Below are 16,555 nucleotides of genomic sequence, written 5' to 3' on the forward strand. Positions count from 1 at the left end.
CTGTGCCATCACTATCTGAGCTACCAAACATGCAGCTTTGCGGCTTTTTGCCCAGAGTATCTGATCCCCTGCAGAGCATCAAGGAGGGGAAAGAGCTGAGCCTGAGCTGGGACCAGAGGTGGACACCTCTGACCTCAGGGATTCCCATAGTTCTGCACAGGACCCCATCTTACAGACAATGTCTGGGTTAGGGTTAGTGGACATTTTTAGTAGAGAGTGGGTGTTCTGTCTGTTATGTGCATGGATGTATGCCATGCGTGTGCTAATTGGGTAAGAGGGCAAGAGGCCCTCATGGCCTAAATGACCAGCAAGGTGTTTGAATGTCCACAAGTGCTTGGAAGACTGCAAGATTTCTCAGTGTAGAAACTGTGCAAAGCCCATGCACTCTATAAGGCATGTTAACTGAGTCATTTGAATCCTGAATCTCACACGCACACACACACACACCAGCTGTAAAACGGGGAGGGTAATTAGGGATCGTTCAGGTGTCAAAATGAAATATCCTTTCTCCTTCAGAACAGTTTTAACTTGAGTCTTTCATGTCCAGGGTTGGTCACGCGACACTCCCTCCTGCCTGGCTGGTCTGTCACTTCCCAAATTTTTTTTGTAACCTTCTTGTGCCATTTTATCGCATTTCTTGAAACTAGTATTTATTGATTTTTATAAATCCAAACTGAGTATCTTAAGACAAAAAGTCTCACATCTATTGTGACTGTGACAAGTCTGCACTAACTCCTGCAAATGCGTCTTCTGTTCCGCGCCAGCCTCGCTGCCTCCCAGCCACAGGCGGCCGGCCGTTTCTCCGCTGCGCGCTGTTTTCCTCTAAGAATCTGGAGCTGTACCTCCTTTTTCCTGTCTCTGTTTTTGGGCAGTTAGCCTCTCAATACATATGCAGAGCTTTATATTTTTCTAGCAACAGTTAGACCTATGTAATTTTTTTAGACTTATATTTTCTTAACAAAGTTAAGCTGCATTTTCTAAATGGCTTCATTTTGAAATCTCTTCACTATGTTGAGCTTAAGGAGCGTCACGGGATAGAGTCCAGAGGGTCTCACACAAGTGCACTGATAAGATCTGGCTCTGAGAAGAGCAAACTTACAGGTTTTCCATCTTCCCCAGGGTCACCCTGGAACATGCAAGAGAAATGGTTAGTGAGGGACTCCCGGATCTCTGTCCCCACCTCATCGGACGTGGAACTGGACCCTGGGCTCTATGCCCTCCATAAACCTGACTCCTGTGGGAGGGCCATCTGTGCAGAGGGGAAGAACCTTCCACCCAGCATCTGATAGCCTTCATGGCTCTGTCTGCAGCCTCCCTGCTACCCTCTAGCGCTCCCCCCCCCCCCCCGTGGAGGGGAGTGGCCAACACAGCACACCCTGTCCTGGGGGCTCCATGGTCCCCAGGGTCCAGCTGCTCTGCTACATCAGCTGCATCGTTCTGCCCAAGCCGCCACCCCAGCTGGACCAAGGGGAAACATATACTTACTGGCTCACCATCCCTTCCAGGGGTTCCATCCTTCCCTGGTGGCCCTGGGAGTCCAGGAGGTCCCTGTGGCCCAGGGACAGCCTGTGCATCAGTGCTCTGCACCACTGGGCCTGCAAGACCCTGGGAGGAGGAAAGAGCACTGCTGGGGGCCACACATACACTTACCTGCCCACCCACCACCATACTCTCCTCTGTTCTGGGCTGGGCTCGGTACCACACAGGGACATGCAAGGTAAACACATAGTGGACACACATAGGAAACACAAGAATGGACATGCACAGAGTGCACTGACATTGACAAGGGTCTGCTCAGTTGTCCCCCTATCCCTGACCACATACTCCTCATGCTGTGGGTCCAGAGCTTTGTTGGGTCCCCGTGGTTATAGATCAGGAAGGTGGCCTCACCTCTTCCAGGACATCCCCAGAGCTCTGGACACTCCTGTTCCAGCTGGTAGCTGTATTTGAGTCAGGAAGGGTCTGAGCTGGGGGAGGGGCAGAGGTCAGACTCCTGAATGATAGCCCCTGTTCTCAGCTCATGCTCCCCCCAGGGCTGTTGTCACCACCCAAGTACACAACCAGCTCTCTCTCACACTCTCACACTCAACACACTCTCCACTTCTCTTGTTGAGCCACCTGAATCCCCTGCATTATCACAACCCTCTCCCATAGCATGCCAGTCTCCCAAGAACAAGCACACTCTCAGACAACCCAGTGGCCACATTTGAGAAACTCAACATTGTCACATAGTGACCTAACACACAGCCTGATTCAGATTTCCCCACTGCTCAGTGATTTCCTTTGTAGCTTTTTCGGGAATGCTGACAGTCTGGGAAACAGGGCCCCACCAAGGATCCTGCCTATAGATCAACTCTGGCCAAATCAGTGCCCTGTCTGAGCTGCACACAGGTCTGGATGATGCACACGATCTACAGCTGTGCAAACACCACCACACAGAGAAGAGCCAGGCCCCTGCCACCTCCGAACTTGTGTGTGGCCCTATGCCCCATTGCCCCCGCTCTTCATAGCTCCCATTTGTCAATCTCCTCACTGGGTGCAGGGTGGCACCTGCCCCTCTGAGCCTGACATGTAATTTGTGGGTGACCTTTGAGGCTGTTCCCTAAAACCTTTCACCCAATCATTCTAGCATCACTAAGTCAATTAGAAAATGCAAGACTCATGTTGTGTTTAAGTGTCACGTGCACTTGGTAACTTGCAGGAACCCTGTCTTCTTTGGGAAGTTCAGAGACATTCTGACCTTGGCTGGGGGTTAATTGGTGCTCTGGGGACAGCATAGCGGCAGAGCTTGAGGACTGGTTTGGTTTTGAGGCCATTCAGACCAATGTGGATTGGACGACTCCCAAGGGAGCCTGTACTGTCTAAGAGTTGCACCAGCATCATGGGTGTGCACAGCTCTGGGGGACATCTGACCTATTTCAAGCAGAAATTGAAGCCACACTATGTGTGTGCATCAGCGGTCATTCCACAGTGTGTGTGGGGGGGCAAACTCCCCTACCCCACCAGGTGGATGCCCAAGCAGCCCATCCCTAGCAGTCATAGGACCCACTGAGAGTCAAAAGTCAGCCACAGGAGAGCAGCCCAGCCCCTTCCCCTAGTGGTGTGAGGTGGAAACCTCCCAGGACACATTCTAGGAATCAGCATGCTTTAGGCAAATTTAGAACCTCTGCCTCTGCGAACACTGAAAACAAAAAGGATATCACTGAAGAAGATGAAGACCTCACTACAGAGAGACGGCTTGAGTTCTTGGGTTGGGAGACTCAGTCTTGAGATATCCAAGCTCTTCCCCAACATTGATTTATGGATTTGATGGCATTCCAACCAAAACCCCAGCAGGTTGTTCTTATGGAAATTGACAAACTGATTCTAAAATCCGTAAGAAAATGCAAAGGACAGAGAACAGCAAAGCCATTCTGTAGAGGATGCACAGGTCTGGAGGATGCACATGACTCAATCTCGGGCCTCCTCACACAGCCGCAGAAACGACTGGCAGTGTGTGACATTGTCAAGACAGAGAGATCTACGGATCAGAGCAGAGTCCAGAGACAGACCCTCACAGACAGACAACTGGTTCTCAAAAAAGACTCCAAGACAATTCAGTGGGAGGAAGGACAGGTTTTTTGATACATGAAACTGCAAATAGGACATGTATAATGAAAAATGAAAGAACTGAGGTCCATACTTTATGCCTAGATGGCTCCTGCCCTGGGACCCCAGCTACACAGCAGTGAAGAGGGTGGTGCTGGGCTGCCCTGTGGGCCAGGGGTGTGTGTCCCTCACCCAGCACTCCAAGGGGCTGGACATTTCCCCTACCTTGCCCATCCCGTCCGTGCCCTTGAGAAGCACGTCGCTGACAAATGCCGCAGGCACCAAACCACATTCTTAGTTCACTGAGGAAAATACATGAACAGTGGGACCCTGGAGTAGTGATGATTAGTTCTCACTCATTTGTTATTTTCAGTTTCTAATTTGGCTGAATTGAACATGTATTATTTCAGTAATTTAAAAAGCAATCAGCCCTGGCCAAGTAGCTCAGTTGGTTGGAGTGTTATTCCAACATGCCAAGGTTGTAGGTTTTATTCCCGGTCAGGGCACAGACAAGATCAACCAGTAGTGATTGCATGGATGAGTGGAATAGCAAATCAATGTTTCTCTCTCTTTCCTCCTCTTCTCTTCCTCTAAAATCAATAAATTAAAAAAAATTTTTCTTCAAATAAAAAGCAATCAATGTTTTTTTTTCTAAATAAAAAATGTCTATAGCCTGACTGGGCGGTGGCACAGTGGATAGAGCATCAGACTTGGATGCAGAGGACCCAGGTTTGAAACATGAGGCCGTTGGCTTAAGTGCAGACTCATCCAGTTTGAGCATGGGCTCATGAGCTTGAGCAAGGGGTCACTGGCTTGAGTCCACAGGTCGCTGGCTTGAAGCCCAAAGTTGTTGGCTTGAGCAAGGGGTTACTCAGTCTGCTGTAGCCCCTAGTCAAGGCACATATGAGAAAGCAATCAATGAACAACTATGGTGTCGCAACGAAAAACTGATGATTGATGCTTCTCATCTTTCTCCTTCCTGTCTCTCTGTCCCTATCTTTCCCTCTCTCTCTGTCCCTGCCCCCCCCCCACAAAGTCTATAGCCTGACTTGTCACACAGTGGATAAAACATCGAACTGGAATGCTGAAGTAGTCAGTTAGGAATCCTGGGCTTGCCTAGTCAAGGAACAAGAGACCAATGAACAATTAAAGTGAAGCAACTATGAGTGGTTGCTTCTCACACCCCCACACCTCCCTCTTTCTGTAAAATCAATAAATAAAATCTTTTTAAAATGTCCATATAAACTGGAGTGGACCCATTATAAGAGGTTCTGGGCAGAAAAGTCTCTGCCCTCACAACCTACTCTCCTGTCCTCCTTGTGACCCACTGGCCCCCAGACTGAGCAGTAGAATGTCACTCTGATAGCACATTCAAGGCAGTCCCACAAAGATCACAAAAATAATAAAATAATAATAATAATAATAATAATAATACAGAAACAAACTCTGAGAAAGAGAAGGGTATGTCCAAGCAGCTGCTTTGCCCTGACCTGGTGCAGCTTGTTTCCACAGATGACCCCATGTGCCAGGGTGGGGTGGGAGGGACCGGCAGGTACCAATCACTCCCCAGTCTGGGGCTTGTATTTGCAATGTATAGGAGCCCCCCACCCCGGCCACACACACACACTCACAGTACACAGACACACACACAGCATTGCACATCTACCATTAACACGCACATATAGCACTACTGTGTATACCCACCCACAAGGGCTTTACCTTCTATTAAAGATACAGTGGTTTGTTCTTCTATTTCTTCTGTTCTGGAATCTTCCAAGTTGCTGCCTCCAGCCAAGGGAGGAGAAGTGACCGGGGGAGCCTCGGGGAGGCTGGGCTTTAGGGACACTCCCTGGAAAGGCAAGGGTGGGAAAATAGCTGTTAGCAAACTTGGACGCCCTGTGAATGTGCATGCTGGCAAATGTCAGGTTTAGATTTATTTGGCTTGTAAAATAATATCTTTCTAGACTTTAAGAAAGATGAGAAGAAGCCCATTAGGACATCATCTAAGGCAGGAAGAAGTTCAGGGCCCTCCAGAGCTGTTTTCTTCTAAACAGCCCATGGGGTGGGGTCCCCTCATCTGGAAGCCCCACCTGGAAAACCCAACAAATCACTGAACTTCCCAAGCCCCCCAACTTCTCCCATGCAATGGGGGTACCAGCACCCATTCCTTGGGCGTGGCCCCTCAGTAACATTCCAGAGCCCTGACTCCTTCCCATGGTCCCATCAGAGAAGAGCAAGTGGTCAACACTGTCACAGATGCCCTAGGACTGAAGGAGCTCTGATGGTTCATTGCACATGCTGGGTCTGGCTATGACGTGTCCTTGGTGAGGGTCCTGACCAGGCACTCCACGGCTGGGTGATTGCCACCCACCCTACCTGGGGGCGGGGATAAGGCTGCTCTGCTCTGAAAACCGATCTTCCCTGTTCCCAGAGGCACCATGGAGCTGAGATGTGGTTGCAAGTGGATATTCAAATATAGACAAGGCACTTCCTGCCCTACATTTGGCACACACTCCTTGGGGACACTGTGTATGGACAATGGTCATCCTGTGAGTCTTGTTTGAGGGTCCCCCCACTGCCAGGTGGGTAAGCAACAGGCAGAGTTGGACAGCAGGCCTTTCCCTATGGCTGGAGACTACCACCTGGACCAGGCCTGCCCACCTCGTAGAGGCTTCTGCCCAATTCCTCCAACAGTCAGAAGCCATGCTCACCAGTGACTTGCTAGCGGAATCCTGACCCAAGAGCCAGTCCAGGGACAGGCTATGGGCTCAGGGTGAAACTGTTCAAATAGGGATCCCATTTTTGGTCTTTGACCCTTGAGACTATTAAGAGAGACCACCAGCTGTGGCATTTCATCCCTGGTTCCAGCACAGCTCAGACACCATGGTTTTGTGGGTTCCCTGAATCCCCAGTGGCTGGCGTGTGCCCCGGGCACCCTAGGTAGAGAGAGGAACAAAAATGCAAGTTCTCAAATCCAGCCTGCATTTGTGAGGAGGAGGGTTAGCGGTCGAGGAACACATAAGTTTGTCTGACCCTTAGCAGAGCTGTTTTGGGCCACTACCCACTGACTTGTGTCCAGGGGCTCACCAGGCACCAGAGCCTGCACACAGGTGGATGAGCCTCCTGGCTCTGCTTCCCTAAAAGCCACCTATTCGCCCTCTACCTGGCAAGGGTCCACCTGGGGCAGGATGTTGACTGTCCGTTCCAGGGCAGCTGAGCACTCTGCTTATTACTTCCTGGATGCTCAAGCCTCTCTCACGTCCCTGAGACTCACTCCCTCCTGCATGTTGTTTCAGGTGGCAAGAGCTGGGAAACTTACCGAGTTGGCCTCGTACCGCCCTACGTGGCTTTCCCCTTCTTTGACCCTCTAGTCCTTTAGGGCCCTACCCGCTAATGAGGAGGCACAAACAGAATGACAAAGTCCCTTTAGGGACCCAAGGGACATGTAGAATTAGATGAGATGAAGCACAGCTCAGGTTGGGACAGGGCCCTGGGCGCAGACCCTGCTATACTCACCGCTTCCTCCCTGAGAAGTTCCCGGTTCTCCTCCAGCCCACTTCCGAAGTCTCCTGATGCCTGAAGGGTTTACAGGAAACAAGGAAGGAGCTATTGACCAAAACCCCGGCCCCAGCAGGGCCTGGAGATCCAACCAGCGCAGGTCCTGCCTGTCCCAGGCCCATCCCAGGCTGAGGCAGAAGGAGAAGGCAGAAAGAAGTGTGTGTGTGTGGGGGGGATGTCCCAGGGCTGCCAGGAGGGAACCAACCCTCTACTGAGTGGTATCAGATGGTCATCAATGAGGTACATCCAGTCACACCAATTAAAATGGCCCATTGGAAATCAATCTGACTCCTGGCCAGACATACAGACAACCATAAAAAAAATATGTTCCCTTCTTTCTGCTTGTCATCCTGTTCCTGAGTCACTGTCCTGGGAAATGGCCCAGAGGACAGAAGTCCTGCAGAGGTTTACCAGTGCACAGGACAGGACAGGGACAGGGAGCAGAACAGAAGGCAGCTGAGGGGCTGTGGCCGGACGACCTCACTCCATTCACCACTGTGTCCACTGGGGGCGGGTTTTGTGACCTGAAGCCTCCTCCCAGACACAGCTTTCCTCCTGTCTGTCCACACCCGAAAACGGGTGGATTTGCCTCCTCAGGTCCCATGTGGTTGTGTGCACACACACTCACACACCCTCCTTCACTCACACTAACAAACACACATACATTTTGCCGTGCTGACTGCTATCGATTGTATCACCCAAGGCCTGTCCTGGGGACAGTTTCCATCCAGCACTCACTTTATATTCCATGTGTGTTTTAAATGGAGAGTTCCAGGGGTAGTGAGGCTCTTTTTTACACTGCTGGGCAACTGAACATGTTACTAGGTTCCTGGTACTTGAAATGGCTTTTTTCAGAGACCTGTCTAGTCTCACCACTTTGAAGTTCCCAAGGGGAAGGCCAGCTCTGACTGGCTTGGGCTCTGCTTCCACAGGGTAGGGTGGGGGAGTTGGGGAGAGACTCACCCCATCATCATCATCATCATCGTCCTCCAGGCAGTGCAGAGGGCTCACCTGGGGGTCCCTGCGCACCCTTAGCTCTGCAATCATCCCCTAAATGCAGAGGGAGAGAGAGGTCACTGACAGTCCTGAGTTGGGCACCAGGGGCACAGAGAGACCCTGAGTCATGGGGCCTGGCACTGTCTGAGGTCCAGATTTCAGTGGGTGACAAAAGCCAAAATGAGAGGGGCTCTTGTCCTGGGTCGGGACAGTGTTGCTCCTGGTAAAACCTCAGATACAACAGGAAACAGCATTGGATTAACCAGGCAGAATCCAGTCTTATTCTCTTTGCAACACCATTTTTCATAAAACAAGAAGAGAAGCCAAGGACAAAACAGCCCACAGCGCTTGGAGTGACCTTTTGATTCTCTGTGCACACGGGCTGCTCAGCCCATAGTCAATTTCATCCTTTCACTCACTCACCATTTCCATCCCTCCCCAAAGCAGCCCCTCCACATGCTCCCAGCCCCGCACTGGGCACCAGGACATGGCGGCGAACAGGGCCCTGCCACACAGATCTTAATGTGTAAAAGAGGGGCTCGTGCCTAGGCAGAATGGAAAGACAAAGCTGAGGTGTGTCACTGAAAGTGGTGTCCGAGGGACACGAGGCAGATGGCAGTGACTGGCGGGAGGCTGAGACAGCAGCAGATACAAGAGGGACAATGTCTTAAACTGTGAGTGAAGAACACCCACCTCAACAGGAGGCAGGGAGCGGAGGCCGCTGCCAGCTGGGGAGAGCACAGGTGATGAGACCTCAACCCTGGCTGCACTGTGGCCCCAGGGCAGGGGTGCAGGAGTGGCTCCAGCTGAATCTCAGCCCACTCCCCAAAGTCAAGTGTGTGAGGCTGGAGACCCAGGGCCTCCCAACGCCCCACATACCCAGGTGGATCCTGTGCCTTTGAAATGTGATGTCCCCGGGACACAGAACAAGTAGGCTCTGCTGTGCACTGTGATTTCTGTCTTCGATGCCACTTTCTAAAAGGTTTCCCTATTAGAAAATTATCAGTGTTCTCAGTGAATTTTCTAATATTTTCTGTTTTCGATTTAACATCTCAATCCACTGGGATTTACTTCAGTGCATTTTTTCCTAAATAGAGACCAAGTTTTGTCAATTCTAAGGTACACATTTCAAACACTCTTTAATAGAAAGGTCTAGGTCAGAGGTCAGCATATTCTGTAAAGGGTCCGTGTGTCCAGGCCTTTGTCACAAAGACTGTGTTGTACTAGAAAATCGACCAGGACAATATGTAAAAAGTGGAGTGTGTCTGTCCAACCAAACTTTAGGAACACTGACATTTTAATTTCATAAGACTTTCATGAAAAATATTTTTTTATGCTAAACATTTAAGCATGGGAAAGCTTTCTAGCTCATGGGCTGTACGAAAACAGGTGGCAAGCTGGACGTGTCCGAGGGCCATGTGTTTACTCCAGCCTAGATAATTCTGTTTATTCCTCCAAATGCCCTTCGGACTCTCTTTAGCAGACAACCATTGATCTCATAACCTTCTTATCCTGCTCCAACAAGGAGCACATGCCCACAAACAACCAAACACTCAACTGAGCCTTTACCCTGGGCTCCACTCATCTTTCGAGGCTCAGCTCAGGCTACCTCCTCCAGGAAGCATCCCTGGACTCTCTCCCTAGAAGGGTTAGACTATCTGGGGGCCAGTTCTGCCTCGTCCATGTTCCCCTTTCTACCCTCACTGTATCACCATGTCCCATCTCCCTATGTGTGTGCCATGTGTGCACATGCCTGTGCATGGCTTGTGTGCATGCACGTATATGCACCTGCATGTGGGGAGAGTGGAGGGAAGACACACACTCAAGTGTCCTCCACCATCCAGGCTCCAGGGGCGCCAGTGCCCAGAGGAAGCACAGGCCATTCCAGACTTAAAAATTCCAAGGTCAGCCTGTCCAGGCGGTGGCGCAGTGGATAGAGCGTCAGACTGAGATACAGAGGACCCAGGTTCGAGACCCCAAGCTCGCCAGCTTGAGCGCAGGCTCATCTGGTTTGAGCAAAAAGCCCACCAGCTTGAACCCAAGGTCGCTGGCTCCAGCAAGGGGATACTCGGTCTGCTGAAGGCTCACGGTCAAGGCACATATGAGAAAGCAATCAATGAACAACTAAGGTGTCGCAATGCGCAATGAAAAACTAATGATTGATGTATCTCATCTCTCTCCATTCCTGTCTGTCTGTCCCTGTCTTTCCCTCTCTCTGACTCACTCTCTGTCTCTGTAAAAAAATTAAAAAAAAAAAAATTTTTTTAAAGAAAAAAAAAAAATTCCAGGGTCAGCATTTGGGGTCAGGTCAGGGGTCAGAGGCAGCATAACATTCAAGATGCAAATTCTTGGCACACCAGCCCTATTGAGGAAGGAACAGGGAGGACCACGGATGACAGTCACCAAGATTGACAACTTCTAGGGAGAGCAGGAGGGGAATGCCAAATCTTAAAATTCTGGAATGCCCCTTGGGGGCACTTTGTATGTGAGGGTTGGGCAGTGGCATTTCTGGCAGTTGGGGGTCAAGAGCTGGATGTCCCTGTGACTGTCCATACTCCGACACCTCCTGTGAGGCTCTGGGCTCAGACAGGTCAGGCCCACCACTGGGCTGAATAAAAAGGGCAAAGGAGGGTGTAAGAGCTCAGGGGGTTGGCACTCTCCCAAGGACACAGTTGGGAAAGACATCACTAGTGCAAAAGCCACGAGACCCACTACAAATATTGAACAGACTTAAAACCAAATGTTATGAAATCCAGACTTTTCATTAATAGAAACTATTTAAAATATGTTCTGCCACTGCAACGCTATGGGCTGTGTGTCTTAAAGTTGTATGTAGACTATCAGAACCCTTCACTGTGAAAGCGTGTCACTGAGGTTGCGGGTGTTGGAGCTGCCCCCTGGGACCTTGACTCCAAGGGCCCCCAGAATTCTCTAGGGGGGCCTCTCTCTGACCCACCCCTTCTGCCCCTGCCTAGGAGGGCACATATCCTAACTGGGCAGTGAGGCTTCTTGACTATCTACACGAGAGTATCTGGCTGCCTCAAGGTTGGTTCCCTAGGTCACACCTGGGAATGTCCCTCTACTACAAACACCTTTCCTCTGCTCCCCATTCCATGGAGTTGGGACATCATGTGGTGGTTCCAGTGCTGTGTCTAGGTTATATCTGCATATGTCACTTCCCATGAGTGACGGTTCGAAGCGTTGGTCATAAAGATCGGTACCAGGGCCCTGGCCGGTTGGCTCAGTGGTAGAGCGTCGGCCTGGCGTGCGGGGGACCCGGGTTCGATTCCCGGCCAGGGCACACAGGAGAGGCGCCCATCTGCTTCTCCACCCCCCCCCCCTCCTTCCTCTCTGTCTCTCTCTTCCCCTCCCGCAGCCAAGGCTCCATTGGAGCAAAGATGGCCCGGGCGCTGGGGATGGCTCCTTGGTCTCTGCCCCAGGCGCTAGAGTGGCTCTGGTCTGGCCAGAGCGACGCCCCGGAGGGGCAGAGCATCGGGGCAGAGCATCGCCCCTGGTGGGCGTGCCGGGTGGATCCCGGTCGGGCGCATGCAGGAGTCTGTCTGACTGTCTCTCCCAGTTTCCAGCTTCAGAAAAATAAATAAATAAAAATAAAAATAAAATAAAAAAAAAGATCGGTACCAGGTAGAGTGGGGTCAGCATGACCTCAGGAGTCCCAGCACCCCCTTGGTCAGGAATGGTGGGTCTGGTGTTACTGAGCTTGAGAACCATGGTGGGAGGACTGTGGGGGTTGGGGATGCTCATATGTTCCCTACTTGCTCTGCGCCATCCTAGCATCAAGCCTGTCCCAGTGGCCCAAGCCTAGGTGGCCAGTGGGCAAGCTTTTGGCTTCAGCAGGACAAGCACTTATTTATGTAATGCAGCCAACAAAGCCACATGTGAGGAATAGTGACAATTTCACACAGTGTGAACACAAGAGACGAACAAGGGATGTGCCGGGAAAAGGACAGGCCCAACCCCACCTGCCCAGAGGCTAAAGACAAGGGTTCAAGGGATTTGGGGGTATCATCTGATAAACAGACACTGAGGCCGAGAGAGAGAGCCACAAATGAAACCCCAGAGAAGAGGAAGGTGGCTTCACCAAGAGATAGGAGCAAGCAGGGAAGGAGGAGACGGGAATTCTCCACAAAGAGAAAAGACATCAAGAAAAGTGACCACTGAGCACTTGAAATGGTCAGGAAGGAACGGTACGTAACAGTGAACAGGAGTCGGAAGTAATGTGTTAATAAGCAAAACACTCTAATAACTGGGTAGAGTAAATGACTTTCCAGCTAGATTTATAATGAAATCTGACAAGAATAATAAACTGAAAAGATCAAGGAGGTTCTAGAATTTTCTGAAAGCAGGAAACAATACAGGTTCTGTAAGGACCTGCCAGCATGTGGACCAGTCCAGGGAGACACCTAGTGTCCTCTCAGCACCCTGAGCTTTCATTTCTGCAGAATCGTATAAATCAAATGACTTGAGTGATTCTTTCTGAAGAATCTCAATTTAGAAAGCCTAAGAAACCTTGTACTAAACAGGTCTGCACCAGACAACAGGCTGCTTCTCTCACCTCTCTGACCAGACATCCATGCTGAAAATCCCTGAAACTTCTAGTCTATGGGGATAGAGAAGCCAGGTTGTGCTTGACTTGGCTGGATGAGATACAATAAAGCCAACAGGAAGCACAGCTACAGCTCAGAGCCTTAAGCTATCCAGTTTCAGTCTTTCTAACTCTCAAAAACTTTACTGGGGTGGTTAATGCCATGGGTGTTTTCTCTAGGCCAGATTTAACCATATAAACACTTGAAATATCCCAAAAGTTTTAAAAAAATCCCAAAAGTTAAAAAAAAACCCAAAAAGCACGGTAGAAAGGCAAATGACAAAATGAGAAATAAAATTTGCAGCACACAAAACGAAGGATTGGTTTCTCATATGTAAAGAGTTTGTATAAATCAGTAGGAAGTGGTTGAACCCATCAAAACAAAAATGTGAAGAACATAAGCAGGCACGTTCCCAAAAATGAAATACAAATAGTCAATTAAAAAAGTAAACGAAAAGTCTGTCTTCACTAACAACCAAGAAATGCAAATTAAAACACCCAGATGCATCTGCACAAACAATATGTGGCCCTGGTGAGACCTAAGGAGAGAGCACTTTGGCATCCTCATTGCATGATGGTGTGACTACCAACCTCCCCTCTTAGCATCCTAAGCTCTGGGCAGCCCCTGTCCCATTAGCACACAAGCAGCTTAACTGTCAAAGATGTATGGAACAATGGTGTACTTTTCTATCTAGAAATGCCCGGGAGGTCACACAACAAACCGCCAGTAAACAGCCCCTCCCTGGATGGAACCACTCTCTGTGACTCCTTCCAGTTAATCATGTTTGGGGATCAAAATGAAAACACAAAGAGGCCCAGTCTGGTATCAAAGTCCTGCTGGCTCCCAGACCTCATGGGTGAAAGTTTCTGCTGAAGGTGAAAGGCCAGCTTTCAGAACCCAAATCATTAGGACTTAGAACAACTTCAATCAAGCAGCTTTTGTCTGGGCAATAATTAACTTTCTGTCCCCTGAAGACACATATCCTGTTAGCACATACAGGGACCCCTGTCTGAGGCGTGCCAGCTGCAGACTGGCTGTAATGGTAGAATTGAGTCAAGGGTGCTCACGCGGTATTTTCAGGAGGCAGGGGGCAGGTCTCTGCTAAGGTTCCAAGGGTAGGGGCCAAGAGCCCAGGAGACCCCACCCAGGCTCTGGAGTTTGCCTCCCCACAAATGACAACCCAGGGGAGGGGTCTTCCCTGGGGACACAGTATGGATAGCCACCTGCTCAGCAGTGCTGGACAAGTCCTGCCCACGCTGCTCTGAGAGGGCGTTGAACAGTTTAGTAAAATAACAATAACACCACGATTGATGTTGGCACTGTTGTGAAGCCCTGACCCAGCCCAGTGGGCATGCAGCCTTCAGGGGGCACAGCCTACCCCAGAAGGGCTCACGCCCATGTGTACCCTCCACTGTTGCAATCTTGAAATTCTTAGATCATGGGGCCCGTTATTTGCATTGTGCAAAGACAGTGGCAGGGGCTGGTATCCACTCAGAAAGGTGGTTCCAAAGGAGTCTCAGAGAAACCACTGCAGCCCAGGGAGACCCTTGCTGGGGTTGGCCACTGGGCCAGAGCACCAGGGAATAAGAGACATACTGGGGCCAGGCAAACGAAGGAGCCCTGGGGCCTAAAGTTAGGAGGGGACTGATGGCCACTTCCCCTTGTCCCAAAGGCCAGGCCCACACGCCAAGAGCTGGTCTAGCCCTCAGCAGCAGCCATAGAGTTACCTGGAACTTGTCGGGGTCCGCTCCTCCGGCCTGAGCCACGAAGAGGCCGGAGCCAGGCTCCAGCTCCAGGCCTTGTGGGGATCGTGCCAAGACCACCCTCTGGAACTCCTCACAGTCCACAAAGAGTGTCGCAGTGTCACCGTCCACACTGAGTGCAAAGCGTGTCCACTGGCCAGTGAAGGCAGGCAGGCGAAAGCTGGCGGCCGTGTGCGTCTGGGTCGCACTGGGCTCAGTGTACAGGAGCTGGATGTGCTGGTGGCCATCGGTCACGCCCGACAGCTTCACACCCACTGAGACCACTGCCTGGGCTGCATCCGTGATGGCAAACAGCACCCCTGCATCTTTAGTGGTCGGCCGCACGTGGAAGAGCAGCGAAAAGTCATGGAAGAATGCACTGGGGAAGTGGTACCTGGCCACCTGGCCGCTGTTGGCATCTGGGCCAAAGACGTAGGCTGGTCCCATGTCGGGGTCATCGATCTTGGTGACTTGTTGGGGTAGGGGATCCCCAAGCAGCTGGAGAAGCCCCACCTCTGTGCCTACTCTCTCTGTGAAGAGGAGAAAGACATCTTGTGAGGATGTGTGGCAGAGGACAAAAGGGAAACTGAGTCACACATCTGGTACCTGCCCTACTCCACTGGGCTGCACTGGCCAGGGATGTGGATGGATATCCTAGCTTATCCAAACACATGTTTGGGCAGGGCATGGTGGCCACAAACCACAGCACCATTCCTGCAACATTTGCAGGCCCAAGGTAGACGGGATGCAGCAGGAACCATCCCAAACCAGTATGGCAGGAGGGGAGCAACAGCGCGGCAGTGGGCAAAGGGGGGTCATGAAGGGGCTGGGGGTCTGAGCCCACCCCCAACCCTGCCCTGTACTGTCCTTGCCCCATGCTCAGCCCGTCCCTCCCCACCTCCGTCACCACCCCACCCCACACATCATCCCCAGCCTCACACCCACCCAGACCCCACCCCACACTGGGATCCACAGGAACAATGCAGGGCATGGGCAATAACTTCACTCACTCCCTTACAAATAAGGAAAGAAAGTCACACATCAGGGCCCCCCCCACACACTGTCCTCATCAGGAACCAGCCTAGAAACAAGTGCCTAGGAGGGCAGAGAATGAGAGGGGCTCTGTCTCCTAGCAGTGGTCCCCAACCTTTTTTGGGCCACGGACCGGTTTAATGTCAGAAAATATTTTCACGGACCAGCCTTTAGGGTGGGACAGATAAATGTATCACATGACCGAGACAAGCGTCAAGAGTGAGTCTTAGACGGATGTAACAGAGGGAATCTGGTCATTTTTTAAAAATAAAACATTGTTCAGACTTAAATATAAATAAAAACGGAAATAATGTAAGTTATTTATTCTTTCTCTGCGGACCCGTACCAAATGGCCCACGGACCGGTACCAGTCCGCGGCCCGGGGTTGGGGACCACTCTCCTAGAGGACCTGGCTGAGCTTGATCGGGTCCTACAGTTTCCACGTCTGCACTGAGTCTGAGTGCAGAAACTCACGTCCAGTCCCCCAGGTGGATCAGGATTTACAAGACATGACAGCCTAGCTGAGGCTGTTGCATGTGACTTCTGGGAGGCAGGGTGACCTGGAGAGTAGCCATATAAGGGGAGAATGACCAATGGAAGGTCTGCTCTCTCAACCCGCTGACACTCACACTAGCGCAGCCCCACCAACCTCACCCTGCCTCCTGAACACCCAGGAGGCTCACCATCCCTTCCATTCACTCTCCTCAGGAGCCTGCAATCAGAACAGCCTGTGTGTCCCCCTCCTTGGGCCACCAGTGTCACAGGTTCTAACTGACATCTCCCCCTTTGGCAGTCCCTCGGTAGCATATGCCCAGGCTGGGGACGCAGGCGCGGTACCAGGTTCTCTCCCCCATATCTTGTCCATCCAGGAGGGACCAGAGGCCCAGCTGTCCATGATGCCGACCCTGAGCCTGAGCAGGGTCTGATTTGACCATGTGCCTAGACCTGCCCAAGCCCTCGGGTATACAGTATAGAAGAGGCTACTTCCTGGGCGTGTGGGGGCCACCAGTAGTCGGGACTGATACCCTAGGGAAC

General features: G+C 51.2%; 1 protein-coding gene across 3 annotated transcripts in view; it reads right to left on the minus strand.

Annotated features, from left to right (window-relative positions):
- Positions 1 to 16,555, minus strand: part of COL18A1 (collagen type XVIII alpha 1 chain) — a 92,647-nt gene that overhangs the window by 23,688 nt on the left and 52,404 nt on the right. For all 3 annotated transcript variants that reach the window (XM_066259155.1, XM_066259153.1, XM_066259154.1), the window contains 7 exons: positions 14,474 to 15,018; positions 8,110 to 8,196; positions 7,105 to 7,164; positions 5,308 to 5,437; positions 1,891 to 1,967; positions 1,486 to 1,605; positions 1,100 to 1,126 (listed from right to left, as the gene is read on the minus strand). In XM_066259155.1, coding sequence (XP_066115252.1) covers positions 1,100 to 1,126; positions 1,486 to 1,605; positions 1,891 to 1,967; positions 5,308 to 5,437; positions 7,105 to 7,164; positions 8,110 to 8,196; positions 14,474 to 15,018 — 1,046 coding nt within the window. The remainder of the gene's footprint in view (positions 1 to 1,099; positions 1,127 to 1,485; positions 1,606 to 1,890; positions 1,968 to 5,307; positions 5,438 to 7,104; positions 7,165 to 8,109; positions 8,197 to 14,473; positions 15,019 to 16,555) is intronic.

The sequence above is a fragment of the Saccopteryx bilineata genome, chromosome 2 (assembly GCF_036850765.1).
Source record: "Saccopteryx bilineata isolate mSacBil1 chromosome 2, mSacBil1_pri_phased_curated, whole genome shotgun sequence".
Classification (NCBI taxonomy): domain Eukaryota; kingdom Metazoa; phylum Chordata; class Mammalia; order Chiroptera; family Emballonuridae; genus Saccopteryx; species Saccopteryx bilineata.